Genomic DNA, 21,734 nt, shown 5'->3' on the forward strand with positions numbered 1-21,734 from the left:
TTACGCCTATCACAGATGCCTTCTCATCCTAGGCCTCGGACGAGAGGACATCGGTGATAGGCAGAACACTGAACAGAGGTCGGCAATGGCACAGTGAGGTATGTAATGATGGCACAGTGAGGCATGTAATGATGGCACAGTGAGGCATGTATAATGGCACAGTGAAGCATGTATAATGGCACAGTGAGGCATGTATAATGGCACAGTGAGGCATGTAATAATGGCACAGTGAGGCATGTATAATGGCACAGTGAAGCATGTATAATGGCACAGTGAGGCATGTATAATGGCACAGTGAGGCATGTAATAATGGCACAGTGAGGCATGTAATAATGGCACAGTGAGGCATGTAATGATGGCACAGTGAGGCATGTAATGATGGCACAGTGAGGCATGTAATAATGGACAGTGAGGCATGTAATAATGGCACAGTGAGGCATGAAAAAATGGCACAGTGAGGCATGTAATGATGGCACAGTGAGGCATGTAATAATGGCACAGTGAGGCATGTAATAATGGCAGTGAGGCATGTAATGATGGCACAGTGAGGCATGTAATAATGGCACAGTGAGGCATGTAATAATGGCACAGTGAGGCATGTAATGATGGCACAGTGAGGCATGTAATGATGGCACAGGGAGGCATGTATAATGGCACAGTGAGGGGTCGTCTTATACAGTGAGTAGATCCCAAAGCCATCATTTTAGCTGGAAAATTCGGGGGTCGTCTTATACATCGGCAAATACGGTAATTTTCAAATTTATTTTTAAATCTTTTGATAATTTTAATTTCGTTATAATTTATTTCGGACTTTTTTTTCCGCATTTTTCTTTTTACGCTGTACATACCGTATAATCTATATTTCCAATCCGGCTTCCGGGTACTTCTCCCCGCGGGAGTAGGCGTTTCTATGCTGAGGAGGAATGTCCTCTGGGAGGTCGCCCCCCGTATTGCGTAGGCGCGTCACGAGTCACGGTGTTTCTGAAAGAAGCCGAACATGCAGAGCTGCGAGTTGGCTCTATACGGCGCCTGCGCACCGACTAGGAGCCGTGTAGAGCTGCCTGCGCAGGCGCCGTATAGAGCTTCTTCATGTTCGTCTTTTTTCGGAAACGCCGTGACTCGTGACGCGCCTACGCAATACGGGGGGTGGGGCCTTATCCGCCGGGGGGAACTTTTTCTGAAAGGACGTCAATCATCTGGGCAACCTCCCAGAGGACATTCCTCCTCAGCATAGAAACGCCTACTCCCGCGGGGAGAAGTACCCGGAAGCCGGATTGCAAATATAGATTGTACGGTATGTACAAAATGCGGACTGTACATGTTAGAAGTATAAAGAAGTTGGTCTGATATAAATGTTATTTGGGGGAACCTCCGCTTTAATTTGGATTGCATTGTCTAGCCATTGGATCTGTCAAATGATGTTGGTCTAAAAAAACGATGTTTGAAGATCAAAACCTTGCGGCTACATATTAGCTAGTGGAGTCTTTTTAGCTGTTGTCTGATATTGCATAAATAAAGATCTAGGGCCAGATTCACGTAGGAGAGCGTATCTTTAGTTGGGCGTAGCGTATCCTATTTACGCTACGCCTCCGCAACTTATGCCGCGTACACATGGTCGTTTTATGTGATGGAAAAAAATGACGTTTTTAAAAACGTCACTTTAATTGACCGTGTGTGGGGGAAAACGTTGTTTTATGTCTTCTAAAAAACTACCAAAAAAAATTGAAGCATGCTTCAATTTTATGTGTCGTTTTTCAAAACGTCAACTTTTACTTCACAGAAATTGACCGTGTGTAGCAAAAGCGTCATTTAAAACAATGTTTTTTCATCCGCGCATGCCCAGAAGCTACTTATGAAGCGAGCTTCCATGGAAAAACGTGGTGGAACGTAACCTCGCTTTGCTAGAACATTGTGAGAAAACGATGGTGTGTAGGCAACTTCCTCTTTGAAAATTGAAGTTTCAAAAACGTAGTTTTTTACTTCACAGAAAATGTCGTTTTTTTTCATCACATAAAGTGATGGTGTGTATGCGGCATTAGACAGGCAAGTGCAGTATTCACAAAGTAAAACAAAAAAGGAGTCGCGCTAAGTGATTGAAAATCGCAAATTAATAATACCAGGTGAGTGATTATGTGCAAATCTGAAAAATGTGAACCAAAATAATCATAGCAAATCAAGCCTCAAAAAGTGGTCCAAAAAATAATTTGTGAAAAAGAGGGAATATGAACCCAATCAAATACACTGAATAGGTGTAAAAACGCAGTCCCAAATCTAGTGATAGAGAAAGTCCCAAGGTGTTGAATAAATCCACAGCGTCGTGATGACTGACAGACAGGAGACCTCCACCAACGGGTAACACTTACCACAGAACAAATAAAAACCAGCAGCAACCATATCCACTCTCCACTGGGGACTCACTCATCCATCTCACAATGGGCAACCCAAAATAATACTCCAGCGTATGTGAAGAGAGATCACAAGGGACTCATAGCGTAATACTGCATAGATCATTTATTTAAAAAGCAAAATATTGCACTTACATTAGTCCAAAAACAATAGGCATATAAAAACACAGCCGGCCGGTCTGTGTATGAAGCGTGTGCCCAGGATATCCGGGGTCCTCACATGTGTAACGCAGTGACGTCAAAGCGCCGCCTCCCAACGTTTCGTCTAAACACAGACTTGGTCCGTAAGTTGCGGCGGCGTAGCGTAAATCGGCCGGCGTAAGCCCGCCTAATTCAAATGTGGAAGAGGTGGGCGTGTTTTATTAAAATGAGCCATGACCCCATGCAAATGAAGCGCCGTACGATGCTCAGTATCACGTCGTAACCTACACACAGCCCCATTCACGTACGACTTACGTAAACAACGTAAAAAGATACGCTTGCCGACGTCCATACTTTGCATTTGCTGCACCTCATATAGCAGGGGTAACTTTACGCCGGACGTAAGCCTAACGAAAACTGTGTAGCGGGCGCAAGCACGTTCGTGAATCGGCGTATCTACCTAATTTACATATTCAACGCGTAAATCTACGGAAGCGCCCCTTGCGGCCAGCGTAAATATGCACCCCAAGATACAACGGCGTAAGAGATTTACACCGCTCGTATCTTGGCCAAATCTATGCGTAAGTGATTCTAAGAATCAGGCGCATAGATACGACGGCTCACATTCGGACTTACGAGGGCGTACGTGGAGATACGCCGTCGTAAGTCCACTGTGAATCTGGCCCCTAAACTATATTACCAAAAGTATTGGGACGCCGGCCTTTACATACACATAAAACTTTAAAGCGGGGGTTCACCCAAAAAATAATTTTTTAACCTTACATTCAGCCGAGGTGTCCTAATGGCAATCGGCTGTTTTTTTTTTTGTTTTTTTTTCCGTACATACCTTATTTTCACCGCCGCTTCCAGGGATGCCTTCTGCGGGACTGGGCGTTCCTAATTGATTGACAGGCTTCCGACCGTTGCATACAGCGCGTCACGAGTAGCCGAAAGTAGCCGAACGTCGGTGCGCAGGCGCCGTATAGAGCCGCACCGACGTTCGGCTTCTTTCGGCAACTCGTGACGCGCAGTATGCGACGGTCGGAAGCCTGTCAATCAATTAGGAACGCCCAGTCCCGCAGTCCATACCCGGAAGCCGCGGTGAAATATGGTATGTACGGGAAAAAGAAAAAAAAACACAGCTGATTGCCATTAGGACTCGGCTGAATGTAATGTTAAAAATGTATTTTTGGGTGAACCCCCGCTTTAATGGCCTCCCAGTCTTCATCTGTAGATTTCAATATTGGGTTGGCTCCGCCCTTTGCAGCTATAACACCTTCAACCCTTCTGGGAAGGCCGTCCACAAGGTTTAGGGGTGTGTCTATGGGAAGGCAGTCCACAAGGTTTAGGGGTGTGTCTATGGGAAGGCCGTCCACAAGGTTTAGGGGCGTGTCTATGGGAAGGCCGTCCACAAGGTTTAGGGGTGTGTCTATGGGAAGGCCGTCCACAAGGTTTAGGGGCGTGTCTATGGGAAGGCCGTCCACAAGGTTTAGGAGGGTGTCTATGGGAAGGCCGTCCACAAGGTTTAGGGGCGTGTCTATGGGAAGGCCGTCCACAAGGTTTAGGGGCGTGTCTATGGGAAGGCCGTCCACAAGGTTTAGGAGGGTGTCTATGGGAAGGCCGTCCACAAGGTTTACGGGCGTGTCTATGGGAAGGCCGTTCACAAGGTTTAGGGGTGTGTCTATGGGAAGGCCATCCACAAGGTTTAGGGGCGTGTCTATGGGAAGGCCGTCCACAAGGTTTAGGGGCGTGTCTATGGGAAGGCTGTCCACAAGGTTTAGGGGTGTGTCTATGGGAAGGCCGTCCACAAGGTTTAGGGGTGTGTCTATGGGAAGGCCGCCCACAAGGTTTAGGGGCGTGTCTATGGAAAGGCCGTCCACAAGGTTTAGGGGCGTGTCTATGGGAAGGCCGTCCACAAGGTTTAGGGGCATGTCTATGGGAAGGCAGTCCACAAGGTTTAGGGGTGTGTCTATGGGAAGGCCGTCCACAAGGTTTAGGGGTGTGTCTATGGGAAGGCAGTCCACAAGGTTTAGGGGCGTGTCTATGGGAAGGCCGTCCACAAGGTTTAGGGGTGTGTCTATGGGAAGGCCGTCCACAAGGTTTAGGGGCGTGTCTATTGGAAGGTGGTCCACAAGGTTTAGGGGTGTGTCTATGGGAAGGCAGTCCACAAGGTTTAGGGGCATGTCTATGGGAAGGCCATCCACAAGGTTTAGGGGCGTGTCTATGGGAAGGCCGTCCACAAGGTTAAGGGGTGTGTCTATGGAAAGGCCGTCCACAAGGTTTAGGGGTGTGTCTATGGGAAGGCCGTCCACAAGGTTTAGGGGCGTGTCTATTGGAAGGTGGTCCACAAGGTTTAGGGGTGTGTCTATGGGAAGGCAGTCCACAAGGTTTAGGGGTGTGTCTATGGGAAGGCCGTCCACAAGGTTTAGGGGTGTGTCTATGGGAAGGTGGTCCACAAGGTTTAGGGGCGTGTCTATGGGAAGGCAGTCCACAAGGTTTAGGGGTGTGTCTATGGGAAGGCCGTCCACAAGGTTTAGGGGCGTGTCTATGGGAAGGCCGTTCACAAGGTTTAGGGGTGTGTCTATGGGAAGGCCATCCACAAGGTTTAGGGGCGTGTCTATGGGAAGGCCGTCCACAAGGTTTAGGGGTGTGTCTATGGGAAGGCAGTCCACAAGGTTTAGGAGGGTGTGTCTATGAGGATGTGCTCAAGGTCTTTTTTGGTGCACACTCCACATATCACTTATACTTTGTATTAGATGTAGTTTTATATTGTAGCAGATTTGGAGTTTACTTGCCCAAAAATTAGAATTAGAATTTTACTGTATTTTTTATTGATATATATTTTAGGCGAATGGCAGAAAACTTTTCATCCAGATAGTACAAGAGTTGGGAAGTTCTTTGTTGATGAGAACACAGAGGTGGATGTTCCAATGATGCATCGCACGGGTCGCTACAACACTTTCCATGACACGGATCTTCCTTGTACAGTGGTGGAGCTTCCATACAAGGACAACGCATCCATGATTATCGCCGTGGCCGAGCCGGGCAAGATCCACGAGGTAGAGCGAGGAATGTCGGCCAAGACCATACAACGATGGAGGACATCACTCATAGAAGGGTAAGAGAAGAACATATAAAATCATAATCATATAAAACATATCTTTATTCTGGCTTGCCATATGTCAGCTGGAAGTTAAAATCAGACTTACAAATCCTGTAATATTGACTAGTAACTCAAAGAGCCAGCAGGAGGCAGGATAAAGCAAAGAAGGAGGTGAGGAAAGGACAAGCTGAAGGGTCTGAAGTGTTTTTTGCCACTGATCCTATGCAATGTAGCTTAAAGGTAGGTAGAGTATAAGATTTGATGGTGAAACGCCTCATATGACATCCTCCCCACTAGTGTATTTAGGTTTTGTGCTGCCCCCTAGGCCTGCCTAAACTTGTGCACCCCCTAATTTAAATATGACCCACCCCTTCCTGTCCAGGCCACACCCCATGCTATTAAAGACCCACCCTAAAATTTTCGAGTGGGGACACTAGTTCTGAGGGCTTGGGGGGGGGGGGGGCAATGGCTTCCCTTAATTTGCATAGATTTCCTCTCACTTCCTGTTTGGCTATGCGGCAGGAAGTGAAGGGAAATCTCTGCAATGGGACAGGGATGGTAAAAATAAACTGACAGGGGCTCTAACCCCCCCTTACTCCATCCAAAATGGTTCTACTTTAAGCACAAATTTCTGATAATTTTATGGAGAGGACTAATAAGATATAATCCTGCCAATGGTGCAGCAGAAACATAGAGCACAGTGAGGAAGGTTTGTGGTCCAGGATGATAGGACAGCCAAAATTAGAAGCGACATGCCCCCCCACAGTTGGGGAATGCCGGCCACCCACATACCGGAAGCAGTGCAGACGCTTTATGGGGGCGCTGGACTAATTTGCCTGACAGTGTAGCGCAAGCCGATGGGGACTCTTTTCATGCTGCCCCCCCTACAAAGTGCTGCCCTAGGCCTGGGCCTTGTTGGCCTAGGTGAGGATACAGCGTTGGTCCTCCCAGAACAACAGTGCCCACGCCCGGCCTTTAGTACAAAGAGGGCTGGGCAGGAGCACCGTTGTTCTGGGTGGATGTCAGAGGCGTGATCTGTCACCGGCTGTTTCCACCGGACAAAGCCAATGACTGATCACTTTAATGACCTGCTGTCAGTACCATGTAATCGCTGTGACCAATTACAGAAGATCACATGTCAATTGTGAACTATGGATGGCTTCCTTTCATGCCATCCTTTGTATACAATTGTGTTGCTAGCTGTGATTGGTCACAGTGATCACATGGTACAGACAGGGTCAATCACATCCCAACTCTGTCATGTGATTAGCTTTGGCCATTCACAGCTAATCACAACAAAAGACACTGAGTGAACCAGTTTCATTCAGTAAAACATTGGTCCTTATACCAATGAAATTCACTGGTATAAGCAATCATAATGTTTAAAAAAATATCTAAAAATAAAAATACTTATCACTTCCCAAGAGGGGTACAGTGTTACTATGGTAACATGGTATTGCTCTGGTCACGGTATGTTAGAAAATTAATCTTAAAAAAAGATGGGCACCTTGGTGTAACCGGTAACTCCCCAGTGAAAGGTCCCCAATACCCCAGGGGTACCTGTGCTTTTCAGGAGAATGTGCCCCAAGTTCGGAGTCGGTAGCTGTGACGGTATCGGTATGATATCCCCGTCAATGTTCCCTTCTTCCCATAACGACAATCACCCCAATATTCCACGAGGAGGGATATCCCTGGAATCGCCCAGAAAGCCACACATGAGACAAGCTTACTGCTAGAACAAGACACTTTATTGACACAAAAACTCAGCTTATATGTGGTTACAGCCTGTTTGGAACGCCCCCCTCACACAGTGGGGTTTCCCATACAGATTATAGGAGACAAGTCGGAGCCGACCATGCAAACACGTTTCTTTAGATAAAGACATCAGCGGAGTTAATTACTAGGTGTAACAGCCTGACCACAATGAAGCAATCAGAATAATTAACATGAGCCACTTATCTAATCATTGTAAACAGTAAGGCCGGTCTCCTTCCCACACACAATAAATCAATTACCATTTGAACTAGGGAGCTGGCTGAGGAAGGGTCATTAACATGTCAATAGCTTGTGACACATGAATCCATCTAACCCACAATTTAACCAAGCAGGGAGATTTACACTGACATCCTTCACAATGGCCCCCCTTTTTCTCCCTGCTCCGGCAAACCCGGTTGGACCTTCCCGGGTCCAGTAGGGTTGACGGGTTCAGAGCTTTTAGTCCGAGGTTAACTCCGTTTGGCGTGACTGACCTCCATTGGTAACTGCTTCCGACTCAGGTATGCCACCGGGTCGTCAGATCACACGCCGGTCAGTCCCCAAGTCTTTGTGCGATCTGCAAAGTCACCAGAAGTCAGTGTGAAGACAGCGAATGGGTCTGTGCGCCGCCGTCTAGGTGTCCCGCTATGGGAGGGGGCAGGTTATGGCTCTGAAGTGACAATCACAGGAGATTCATAAAAAGAAAAAGTTATATTTGTTGAAATGCTGTAGCACTGGTGCTCAGAGTCCGGGGGGGGGGGGGGAGAGAGGGGACTCAGAGCCCCATAAGGTCAGCCACCCCCTGCTCCATCCGCAGCCGCCGGTTCTCCTCTTTGAGCTTCTCCAGCTCCATCTCCAGTTCATGGAGCCTGGGGGGGTCAGCCCGCTGTGACCTCAGGTGGTTGTTCTCCTCCTTCATGCGGCTTATGCACTCCTCCAGCTCTATGTACTCACGGATCAGATCCTGCTTGCTCATGTCCTGCAGGCTCTCCACGTGGTCCTTCATCATCAGGAACTGGGTGGTGGTGTAAGGGACCACCGGTGGGCCCTTGGCGAACATCTCGGCCCACATCTGGGGCGCCCGCTGCGATTCCATCTCCTCCAGTCGCTTCTTCTCCTCCCAGGTCCGCTGGTTATATGACTTCCAGGACCTCTTCTTCTTGGAGGGTAGCTGGCGGTGCCTCTTTCTGCCCAGCTCCCTCCAAGGCCCCTCCGGCTCATGGCGGTCGCCCATGACCAGCTGACAATGGTGTTCCCTGTTGTCCGTAATAACAGATTGTACCATGAGGGCTTCGTAAGGGGTGCCCAATGGTTCTTCCTGACCCAGCTCCTGGGGATCCCAAGCCGAGTCTACACAATGGGCTGCTGCTGGTGGGCGGTACCCAGGTTGAGACCAATTTGACCTGGTGTTGTCATTCATGGGGCAATTCTGCTTGAAGTGACCCAACTGTTTGCACCGGAAGCAGCGTTGTTCGTTGTCCTCCTGGCGTGGGTAGCGAGGGCTAGATGTCATCGGTCTGTTAGGCGGTTGGTATCTAGCGGCTGGTGGGTGTGAGGGCGCCGTTGGTCGTGGAGGTTGTACCCGTGGTGTGACCTGGTTTGTCTTGCGAGTATCCGCATATTCATCCGCCAACTTCGCGGCCTCTGGTAGAGTCATGGGCCTGCGATCTCTCACCCAATCTTTGACATCCGTCTGGATGTGATTGTAAAATTGCTCCAGGAGCATTAGTTGCAAAATGTCCTCTGCGGTGGTGGCCTGGCTGCTGTTAGCCCAGTTAGAGGCCGACAGGGACAGCTGGCATGCCCATTCTGCGTAAGAGTCTTTCGTGGTTTTGCGTGAGTCCCTGAACTTCTGTCGGTGGGACTCTGGGGTTACTGCATAACGAGCCAGGAGCGCTTCTTTAACCCTGGCGTAGCTATGGATATCCTGATCTGGCACGGTCCGGAAAGCATCAGAAGCTTTGCCTGACAGTTTGCCTGACAATATTGCAACCCACTCTCCTCTAGCTATTCGGTGCAGGTTACATTGTCGCTCAAAATCCGTCAGGAAGTTATCAATCTCACAGTCCTTTTCATCAAAAGCTTTAAAAGCGCTAAACGGAATCTTCCTTGCGTCTGCTGTGCTGTACTCACTGTTCGTAGAAGGTGCGGCTGCTTGTTGGACTGCTGCCAGTTTTAACTGTAGCTCTGCGTCCCTTATTTGTTTAGCCTCCTCCGCTAACAGGTCCATCACTTTCAGAACCACATCTGGCGTTGGGTTCGGGCCGAACCACGCTAGCTTCTCTCTCATTAGCTTGTTGGTTGGTGACTCCTCCTGAATCACTGGTGTCTCCATCTCTTGTACTGCTGGCGTTGCTGCAATCACGTTCTCCTGGTCTAGCTCCATTAATTCTGCTATGATGACCCGCTTGGTTTTGTTGCTAGCGATCCTTCCACGAACTTCCAGTAGTTCTTCCAGTGTCTGCTTGGAATCCGGGTGTGAAGGGGAATAGAAGGGAAGATCCCGCTGCTACCAACCAATTGTGACGGTATCGGTATGATATCCCCGTCAACGTTCCCTTCTTCCCATAACGACAATCACCCCAATATTCCACGAGGAGGGATATCCCTGGAATCGCCCAGAAAGCCACACATGAGACAAGCTTACTGCTAGAACAAGACACTTTATTGACACAAAAACTCAGCTTATATGTGGTTACAGCCTGTTAGGAACGCCCCCCTCACACAGTGGGGTTTCCCATACAGATTATAGGAGACAAGTCGGAGCCGACCATGCAGACACGTTTCTTTAGATAAAGACATCAGCGGAGTTAATTACTAGGTGTAACAGCCTGACCACAATGAAGCAATCAGAATAATTAACATGAGCCACTTATCTAATCATTGTAAACAGTAAGGCCGGTCTCCTTCCCACACACAATAAATCAATTACCATTTGAACTAGGGAGCTGGCTGAGGAAGGGTCATTAACATGTCAATAGCTTGTGACACATGAATCCATCTAACCCACAATTTAACCAAGCAGGGAGATTTACACTGACATCCTTCACAGTAGCACATTCAGTCGGGAAGTTATTAACCAAAAAACTATTTTCGCCACTTTAGGCCTGATGCCGCGTACACACCACCATTTTTAATGTCCTAGAAAAAACGTTTTTTTCAACCCGATTCTTGTTAAGCCTGCCTTGCCTACACACGATCGTGAAAAAAAAATGCTTGAGCAAAGCGCGGTGACGTACAACACGTACGACGGCACTATAAAGGGGAAGTTCCATTCAGATGGCGCCGCCCTTGGGGCTGCTTTTGCTGATTTCGTATTGGTAAAAGTTTGGTGAGAGACGATACGCGTTTTTCAGTCTTCGTGCTTTTCAGTCTGTTACAGCGTGATGAATGTGCGATCTCCATTACAAACGCTAGTTTTACCAAAACGAGCGCTTCCGTCTCATAACTTGCTTCTGAGCATGCGCGTTTTTTTTCACGTCGTTAAAGCCCACACACGACCATTTTTTCCGACGTGAAAAACGACACGAAAAATAGAGCATGTTCTAAATTTTTAATGCCCATTTTTCACGTCATGAAAAATGCTCTGGAGCCCACACACCATCATTTTTAATGACATTAAATTTTTTTTAAATTTTTCACATCATGAAAAACGGTCGTGTGTACGCGGCATGAGGCCCAAAAACACCAAAACTTTGCACGGCCGGATCTCCCGAACCGTAAACGACACTGACTTACTTTCTTCATCCACTTGTAGGCACATATTTTGGGAACGTGCATGCAAAGTTTTTAAACCCTTCCTGCTGCCACCTCCTGACCCTTGGCAGGCTGTCTGATCATGTGACCGCTGTGAATGGCTGTCACAGAGGTCAAATGATTGGAAAGCTCCTAATCGCAAGTAAGCATTGGGAGCTTTTCCATTGGTTACCCACCTGTGTGCGCGCTCTCAGCACAGAAATTTTCACATTTAGGACGCATATATGTGGCCTCAAGACAACATGCCAAGAGGCCACATATACAGTATGTGTATGGCCAGTGGGAAGAGATTAAAAAGATACATTTTCAAACTCTTGTCTGATTAACCCAAATTTGCCTCTGTCCTGGCTGTGGTACTATTTGGTAGTTTCCCTTGTTGCCTGCAGGTGGTGTTGCCACCCTGGCCTTATGTTGGAACAGCAGCGGTGCAGTGGGAGTGGTGACCCCGCTGTGCATGCTGGAAGAGGGTACTTAAGGGACAGACGCCATTGATCGAGGTTTGTTTTTCCTCACCTCATGGCCCTCCTGGTGCGAGGCGTGCGTGTGTTCCTGACTTCGGGGCCACGTTGGCCCGGAGTGATTCTGCTATTGAGTAGGCATAGCTACACTGGCTGGGGCCTACAATCCCAAAGGTGGGATCCCAGGATGGCTGTCCACAAGGGAAGAAGCTATCTTGATGAAGGAAACTGGGGGAGGACCTACCCTGAAGGAGACCGACAAAGTGCTAGTCTCTCGGGTGAGGCCTGGTGACCCAATCAAGGAGGGATCCGCTACATTGAAAGCCCTGCAGTCTGCCGGTTCCAGCTTGAAGGCTCTTTTACTGCTTGGCTGGAGGTTCGGGACTTTTAAATCCTGCGGCAGAAGTTTTCTGGAGGCATCCAAATACATTCAAAGGTCTGTGGCAGAGACCGTCTGGACATTAGTTTGTGCATCATCCCAGCTGCTAGGCCATGTGAGAGGGGACTATCCGGGTGAGAAATACCCACTCAATAGCTGAGAGTGGAGACTGATTTATTCTGTACCGTGTGCCTGAACCTTCCCCTGCTCTTCTCCTCCCTCCTACTTTCTCTGTTTCAAGTTACCTTGCAGTAAAAAGAAATAAAACCTAACTGTTGGAGGTTTTATATCTGTCTGGACATTGCATTTCTTATGGACTTTCGCACCCTGACAACGAAGCTACAAAGGTAACGTGCAAACCCAAAACGTAACCAGCAGATCCTACGGGGTAGTGCTACACTATTTTTTACTCCTCTAACTCTTCCTCAGTGGTTCTGCTTCTGGGTTTGACAATTTGCGGCTCTAGAATTGCAATGGACCAGTCATCTCTCTGCTGGACAGTCAATGGAGGTGTCCACTCCACCCAGGCAATGATGACCCTCCTGCAGAGAAGAAAGTAGAAGATTTGAGATACTGATCAGTATTTCTACATTTTTTTTTAGGCTGGAAGAAGGGGGTGTGGGAACAGAATGAGTGTTAGAAATTCTAATTTTAACCTAAAGGAGATTGTAAAATTAGATCGTAATACAAGTGGAAAGCTGTAGTTTTATGTAAAGACCCATCTATTCAATTGAAATCCCTCTTGCGTCATGAATATTGTTAAATCTAAAGCAGCCTTCCTCAACCTTTTCAACAAAGGAACACTTGAAATACACGTTCAGGTGTTGGGGAACCCCTGCTAAAAATGACTATCTCTACAACTCTTGATACATTCGTGTGATGGTCAGTGGGAAGAATTACCTCCTAACAGACAGCTACAAAGATCATTGGTGTCAGTGGGAACTCATTTGAGAGGCAGAAATTGCTCAAGGAACCTTGTAACGGACATATGCATGCTGTCGGGACAGTTATAATCTTCGTGCAGGGGGACTACAAGGAACTGCATGGCCTGTCACAAGTGGATGTACCGCATTGTATTCTGAGCTCAAAGGGTTAATTGGACAAGTCTCTTTTCATTGCTGAATGCTAATGTTCCCTTCGCATAGCTAATGAACTCTCTCTTGTGTAGGTAAACAGCCCCCCTGTGAGGTGTATGCTGATGGGGATTATGTGTGAGTGATAATTGTTTTAAAGGTTAATTGAATTCTATTGAGAAAGGAATGTGCCTGGCCAAGAAATGTTAAGTGGGGTGCGGTGCCGAAGCGGCTAGAAACTGGCCAAGTGATTAATTCAAGGAGATGTCATTGTTCTTGTAACAGTTGTAAGCAGATATAAGCAGGTGAAATATGCCAAATAAAGTCAGTCTGCTTGACTCTGCAAACGTAGCCCGTCTCGTTTCTTGGAAGAGCGTTCGATAGGATATACCGGCGGTACCTGCATATCATAACTTGTCAGCAAAAAGGACGTCTCCAACGGCCGATACCCCTCACTACCAGTGGGTAGCCATTACAAACCTCTAGAAACCTTTGGAGGAACCCTAAGGTTTCATGGAATCCTGGTTGAGAATCTAAATCTAAAGGTTTGTTACTAGCTTTAAACAAAGGAGCATTTCACTTGAAGTTGCCCATATCTTCAGACTGCTATCTAATGTTGGGAACCTTTCATGTATGGCTTCATAAATCTTTTTCCGGTTTCAGTAATCTATATAAGGGACTCGATTGTATATTTGACTTTGTGGTTGAAGTTGCCCCTCTTTATCATGTTGGTTGATGTCTCCATCAGTATTGGCCCCTATGGGCTTCATAATGACTATTGTTTTCCTTTGTAGGTTCATTGACCTCTCTGTGCCAAAATTTTCCATCAGTTCAACTATAGACCTAAAGGAGGTTTTGCGTGCCCTTGGCATCAGAACTGCCTTCTCCAAAGATGCCAAGTTCCCCGGAATCACTCGTGATATTAAACTAAAAGTTGGAAAGGTAAGAGTTTTTCTTTCTTTCTTCATCAAGAAATCTGGAAGCCCAAGAATTGTAGAATTTAGAATGAAAACATAAGAGGGTTAGGAAGGGGATTAACCAAAGGTCGAAATTGCAGCAGACAAAGTGTAGGATAGTTAGCTTGTCAATAACTCTATGATTAATTAGCAGACCTGAATATTTACATTTTAAGGATATCTATATATATCTATAGATATATATACTGTTTTTTCCGGCGTATAAGGCGACCTTTTACGCTAAAGAAAAACAGGCATAAAGCGGGGGTCATCTTATACGCCGGGTATAAAGCGGGGGCTGTCTTATACGCCAGCCGCCCGCTGGATGTTCAGCCCTCTGGATGCTCGCTAAGTGCGGTAACACTGTATACATACAGCATACACCACCGAGCCAATCCCGGCAGGTGACGCACTCCACCAATGAATATAGAGCCTGCAGGCTATCTACAGTAGCCTGCTCAGATTGGCTGTGACAGTCAGAAGCGCCTGCTGATGATGTCACAGCCTCTGCCAATCCGAGCAGGCCCTGCACTCAACAACAGAATGCATAGCTCGCTGTGACTGGCCCAGCGCGGTACACTGCATGCATATCGTGAGACAGCACATCCAGGAAGAGGGCCGTCTTATACGGTGAGTATAGCACAATACCACCATTTAACATTTTAAATTAGGGGGTCGTCTTTTATGCCCAGTCGTCTTATACGACGGCAAATACGGCTTTGTTTGACACAATAAATAAATAAACAGCCTGCTCATGATTTTTGTTATGAAAAATAGAAATAAATTAATTCATAATTTATTTTTACCCACGGTAATTTGTATTGGAAGCTAAATCTACTAGATTTGTGTGATCATCATCTCACAACTGGGAGCGACCAAAATTGCATACTTCTAGTTGTAAAATACATCTTAAAGCGGGAGTTCACCCATTTGTAAAAAAAAAAAATTTCTCCCCTTAGCTTCCTGCTCGTTCGGTCTAGGGGAATCGGCTATTTGTATTAAAATATGATCCGTACTTACCCGTTTTCGAGCTGCATCTTCTTCCGTCGCTTCCGGGTATGGGTCTTCGGGAGCGGGCGTTCCTTCTTGATTGACAGCCTTCCGAGAGGCTTCCGACGGTCACATCCATCGCGTCACTCGTAGCCGAAAGAAGCCGAACGTCGGTGCGGCTCTATACTGCGCCTGCGCACCGACGTTCGGCTTCTTTCGGCTACTAGTGACGCGATGGATGCGACCGTCGGAAGCCTCTCGGAAGCCTGTCAATCAAGAAGGAACGCCCATTCCCGAAGCCCATACCCGGAAGCGACGGAGAGGATGCATCTCGTAAACGGGTAAGTACTGCACATATTTTAAAATAAATAGCCGATTCCCCTAGTAAAAACGAGCAGGAATCTAAGGGGGAAAAGTGCCCTCTAAGGGTGAACCCCCGCTTTAAGTTAGAACTCTCAAACTATGGAAAGCTTTCCATTAGAAGACTGATCCACAGATTGTAGGGGCAGCATGGTGTTATTGGTAGAAATGAGCCCTGGATTTGGAACCATATCTGCCCTGGATTAGGAACCCTATCTGCCCTGGATTAGGAACCCTATCTGCCCTGGATTAGGAACCCTATCTGCCCTGGATTTGGAACCCTATCTGCCCTGGATTAGGAACCCTATCTGCCCTGGATTTGGAACCCTATCTGCCCTGGATTAGGAACCCTATCTGCCCTGGATTAGGAACCCTATCTGCCCTGGATTAGGAACCCTACCTTCCCTGTATTAGGAACCCTATCTGCCCTGGATTTGGAACCCTATCTGCCCAGGATTAGGAACCCTATCTGCCCTGGATTAGGAACCCTATCTGCCCTGAATTTGGAACCCTATCTGCCCTGGATTAGGAACCCTATCTGCCCTGGATTACGAACCCTATCTGCCCTGGATTAGGAACCCTATCTGCCCTGGATTTGGAACCCTATCTGCCCTGGATTAGGAACCCTATCTGCCCTGGATTTGGAACCCTATCTGCCCTGGATTAGGATCCCTATCTGCCCTGGATTACGAACCCTATCTGCTCTGGATTTGGAACACTATCTGCCCTGGATTTGGTTCAAGCATGGTTCGCCAAACCTCAAAGACGTTTGGGTGCTGTACTCAAACCTCATTGAAATCAATTGGTGCTGAATTTGTGAAATCAGAACTGTCTATTTTCTGGGCTAATAGGCAAAGGGTCTGATGGGGATTTGAACCGGACAACTGGCTATCTCCAACTCCGGATCCCGGGGAACACCGAATGACACTAGATAAGGTCAAAAATATGTTCAAATAATAAGGGGGGATAACCCTTTGGTTTTATTGAAAATAAAAGAAGGATGGATTTCCATACATTAGGGTTTGGTTACAGAGTAAAAGGAGTTTATCTCCATAGGACGTGCAGTCTCATAATATTTTCGGTAAAAAGGTACACGCTAGAATGTCCTCACAATAAACCAGCAACACTCATCTATTAGACTAAACATTTCTAGCAAGTAAACACATTCCAAGTCAAACTCAGATAATAGAGATGGAAATATACAGAATAAAAACAGCATAGAAACATCATTAACTCTTCAGGGTTGTCAAAATAATGGCATGATGAAGAATTGGCATTGCCCTGGGGAACATGTGCCAGTGCAAAGATTTTAGAATTTTATGGCTGGTCCATAAGGGGCGCAGCAGCGCCTCCCCCCTAATCTCCATGCGGGGGGGAGGGGGGAGAACGGAGTTATTTTTTTTAAGCACATGATTAGAGACTGAGGGGCAGATCCACAAAGGAAGTACGCCGGCGTACTTTCAAATTTCCCGCGTCGTATCTTTGTTTTGAATCCTCAAAACAAAGATACGACGGCATCTGGGTTAGATCCGACAGGCGTACGTCTTCGGATCTAAGATGCAATACTTTGGCGTCCGCTGGGTGGCGTTCACGTCGTAATCTGCGTCGGGTATGCAAATTAGCTATTTCTGACGATCCACGATCATACAAGCGGCCGTTTCTTTTCTTTTACGTTGTTTCCGTTCGGCTTTTTCCGGCGTATAGTTAAAGCTGCTATCTGGTGGCGTACTCAATGTTAAGTATGGCTGTCGTTCCCGCGTCTAAATTTGAAAATTGTACATTGTTTGCGTAAGTCGTCCATGAATGGGGCTGGACGCCATTTACGTTCACATCAAAACCAATGACGTCCTTGCGACGTCATTTAGCGCAATGCACGTCGGGAAATTTTAGGGATGGCGCATGCGCAGTTCATTCGGCGCGGGGACGTGCTTCATTTAAATGAAACACGCCCCCTACCCGCCGCATTTGAATTCCGCACCCTTACGCCGCGAGAGATACGCTACGCCGCTGTAACTTACGGCGCAAATTCGTTGTGGATTTGAAACAAAGCAAAGTAAGTTACGGCGGGATAGCGTATCTTTGATACGCTGCGCCGGTGCAGATCTTTGTGGATCTGCCCCTGAGGCTCTAATTGGCTTCAAAAAGGGGGGGCTCGGGGAGAAGAGCACTCCGCACTCATGAACTTCGACTCCATTGCCACGATCTTGCCCGAACGTGGACCGGCTCTGTGGCATCAGCAGACAACGGACTTCAGCCCGCTATCTGCTGAAAGCGGGGGTTGCAGGTGTGCAGAATGAATTGCACTCATGTGATCTGCAGGAGAAGTACAGCCAAGCAAGCTTTGACTGTACTTCTCCTATAACTGTTGGCTCATCGCTGGTTATCAGCAGACAGCATGAACTTTGCTGATTGTGGAGCTATAGGTCTAAACCAGGGAGGGGTGTGCTGGACCGCTGCAGAGAGACCACTGTTTCCTTACAGAGAGCAAGGATCCTCTCTACAGCACGCTGGGATAGGACAGGCTTTTCTAATTGGCTTGCAGCAAGCAATATCAGCATTCGGTCAGACAGTGGACCTTTTAGTAAATATTACAAGTTAGCATCAAAACAAATTCCTGATATATCACAATTTACAGAAACGGTATCATTTTTCACTACTTTTTATCTTTGAAAAGTTGCCCTCGCGCTCTAGTCAGTGACACTGAGAGACGTTTGGCGGGGTAAACCAAATGTTAGGTTCATGCCTTCCTCTTGATTCCCCCTTAATTTTGCTCCGCCCACTCCAGCGCTGCCATGTTTTGATATTTTTGGAACATGCACAGATGTGCCGCAGGGTCTTGGCAGAGCCCTTTGGGCAAATCTACTCTCACGTGGGCAATTTTCTGCACATGAACAAACATGGCAGTTGTGGAATTTCCATAACAGCCTGGCTTTGCACATGCGTAGACGAAACCTGTGCATACTCAGGCGTGTGGGAAACCTGTGCATGCTCAGATGTAAGGGAAACCCGTGCATGCTCAGACGTGTGGGAAACCCGTGCATGCTCAAACATGTGGGAAACCCGTGTATGCTCAGGCGTGTGGGAAACCCGTGCATGCTCAGACGTGTGGGAAACCCGTGCATGCTCAGACGTGTGGGAAACCCGTGCATGCTCAGATGTAAGAGAAACCCGTGCATGCTCAGATGTAAGGGAAACCCGTGCATGCTCAAACGTGTGGGAAACCTGTGCATGCTCAGACGTGTGGGAAACCCCTGCATGCTCAGATGTAAGGGAAACCCGTGCATGCTCAGACGTGTGGGAAACCCGTGCATGCTCAGGCGTGTGGGAAACCCGTGCATGCTCAGACGTGTGGGAAACCCGTGCATACTCAGGCGTGTGGGAAACCCGTGCATGCTCAGATGTAAGGGAAACCCGTGCATGCTCAGATGTAAGGGAAACCCGTGCATGCTCAAACGTGTGGGAAACCTGTGCATGCTCAGACGTGTGGGAAACCCGTGCATGCTCAAACGTGTGGGAAACCTGTGCATGCTCAGACGTGTGGGAAACCTGTGCATGCTCAGACGTGCGGGAAACCCGTGCATGCTCAGACGTGTGGGAAACCCGTGCATGCTCAGACGTGTGGGAAACCCGTGCATGCTCAGACGTGTGGGAAACCCGTGCTCAGCTTCAAAGGGTGGCCGCCGGCTCCAAACACTGGGGAATTCTCTTTGGAACCAGCTCCCTCACCTGCTCTGAGCATTCTCCTCCTTGATGGCCTTCCGTAAAGGATTGAAAACACTGCTTTTTTCACAAGCCTACGGATAGACACTTGGCCATCCAAGCTCTTAGTAGGACGCTGCCTTAATCCCAGGCTGCGGTCCATGGTCAGGGAGTAGGGATAGGCTCCGTGGGCCAGATTCAGATAGGTCAGCGGATCTTTAGATCCGCGTAACTTATCTGATTTACGTTACGCCGCCGCAAGTTTTTGAGGCAAGTGCTTTATTCAGAAAGCACTTGCCTGTAAAGTTGCGGCGGCGTAAATCCCCCGGCGGAATTCAAATTCCGCGGCTAGGGGGCATGTAAAATTTAAATCAGGCGCGTCCCCGCGCCGAACGAACTGCGCATGCGCCGTCTGCAAAATTTCCCAGCATGCATTGCTCCAAATGACGTCGCAAGGACGTCATTGGTTTCGACGTTAACGTAAATTACGTCCGGCTGTATTCGCGAACGACTTACGCAAACGACGTAAAAATTTCAAAACTCGGCGCGGGAACGACGGCCATACTTAACATAGGATACGCCGCACATACCCCTCCTATAGCAGGGGTAACTTTCCGCCGGAAAAAGCTGAACGCAAATGACGTAATAAAAAAGCGCCAGGCGGTCGTTCGTTTCTGAATCGGCGTAAATGCTCATTTGCATATTCAACGCGTAAAAGATACGGAAGCACCACCTAGCGGCCGGCCTGGAATTGCAGCCTAAGATCCGACGGTGTAAGTCACTTAACCTGTCGGATCTTAGGGCTATCTATGAGTAACTGATTCTATGAATCAGCCGCATAGATACGACCGGCCGGACTCAGAGATACGATCGGCCGGACTTAGAGATACGACCGGCCGGACTTAGAGATACGACCGGCCGGACTTAGAGATACGACCGGCCGGACTTAGAGATACGACCGGCCGGACTTAGAGATACGAGCGGCCGGACTTAGAGATACGAGCGGCCGGACTTAGAGATACGACCGGCCGGACTTAGAGATACGACCGGCCGGACTTAGAGATACGACCGGCCGGACTTAGAGATACGACCGGCCGGACTTAGAGATACGACCGGCCGGACTTAGAGATACGACCGGCCGGACTTAGAGATACATCAGCCGGACTTAGAGATACGACCGGCCGGACTTAGAGATACGACCGGCCGGACTTAGAGATACGACCGGCCGGACTTAGAGATACGACCGGCCGGACTTAGAGATACGTCCGGCCGGACTTAGAGATACGACCGGCCGGACTTAGAGATACGCCGTCGTATCTCCTATCTGAATCTGGCCCCTTGTGTCTTGCCCCCCCCCCCTCTTTTTATATTTCTGTTTAGCTCCTGGGAATTGGATACCCCCAGCTTGTTGGTAAGCACTTAGATACGAGTTTCACAACTCGCATTCGGCGCTCTATAAGCATTTATTCCAATCCAATATTGTGCCGCAGGGCTCTGCTGGGACCCATAGCGCGGCGGCATGTCCTAACATTCACAGAATCCAGGAGGGGGGCTCAAGGGGGGGGGCTAACACTAGTTTTAGGCTAGAGATACTGAAGTGATGCAGCACAATGAGTCCATTACATCTTATAAAATGTAACCTGTATTTGCTGATTATTTTCTGATGTTATTATGTCTATTTTTATATTGTAGGCCGTACACAAGGCTGTCCTGGATGTGGATGAAAAAGGGACGGTGGCTGCCGGAGCCACGGCCATAGAAATGGTTCGATTCTCGCTATTGGAAAAGATACAAATTAACCGTCCATTCATTTCCATCATCTGTGAGCACAAAACCAACAGCATTCTCTTCATGGCGACTGTCATGAATCCTTCCCGGAAATAACCCAGAAGAACGCCGCGCCTTCCACCAATGGAACATTCCAGGGGGCTCAATAAATAAAAGCTGTGTATTCTCCAGACCGATTGTCATATAGTCTTTAATGTAGTATTAGTTCATCAGTGCTGGTTATCAACCCTGCAAATAGTATATAATATCAAAGGATCTCTTAGAAGGCAACCAAAGAAAACACAAATATATTCTAAAAATGGATTTTATAAATATCACTTTAAAAACTCCTCACATGAGGCAAATGTTTAACCACTTTAAGATCAAACCTATTTTTCAAACTTGTTTACAAGTTAAAATCATTTTTTTTGCTAGAAAATTACTTAGAACCCCCAAACATTAAATATATATTTTTCTAACACCCTAGAGAATAAAATGGCGGTTGTTGCAATACTTTATGTATCACCGTATGCGCGCAGCGGTCTTGGAAGCACACTTTTTTGGGAACAATTTTACTTAGACAACAGTAAAGTTAGACAATCTTTTTTATATACATTGGCCCAGATTCAGGTACGACTTGCGCAAGAGCAAGTGTGATTTGCGCCGGGCAAGTACGGATTTGCTCCCAGGCAAATTTGCGGGTGACCCAGAAAGCAAGCTAAGCCTGAAATGTGCCATTTTTGCACGGAGGCAGTTTCTCTGCCCCGGCGCAATTAAGGGGCAATTTTGCTCAGGGAGCAACTTGCGCTCTCATGGTTTTCCCTCAGCAAATATGCAAATGAGGAACTGCCACTGATTCATAAACTTGCGCGTGTGAGGAGCATTTTGCTCC

The 21,734-nt window shown here is 47.7% G+C and overlaps 1 protein-coding gene across 4 annotated transcripts in view; it reads left to right on the forward strand.

Annotated features, from left to right (window-relative positions):
• The window catches only part of LOC120920310 (serine protease inhibitor A6-like), a 35,646-nt gene extending 14,613 nt beyond the window's left edge, over nt 1-21,033 (forward strand). For all 4 annotated transcript variants that reach the window (XM_040332314.1, XM_040332315.1, XM_040332317.1 and 1 more), the window contains exons 3-5: nt 5,394-5,664; nt 13,865-14,012; nt 20,768-21,033. In XM_040332314.1, the coding sequence (XP_040188248.1) occupies nt 5,394-5,664; nt 13,865-14,012; nt 20,768-20,959 (611 nt within the window). In that variant the 3' untranslated portion in view covers nt 20,960-21,033. The remainder of the gene's footprint in view (nt 1-5,393; nt 5,665-13,864; nt 14,013-20,767) is intronic.
• The last annotated feature ends 701 nt before the right edge of the window (nt 21,034-21,734 follow it).

Source organism: Rana temporaria, chromosome 13 (genome assembly GCF_905171775.1).
Source record: "Rana temporaria chromosome 13, aRanTem1.1, whole genome shotgun sequence".
Lineage (NCBI taxonomy): Eukaryota > Metazoa > Chordata > Amphibia > Anura > Ranidae > Rana > Rana temporaria.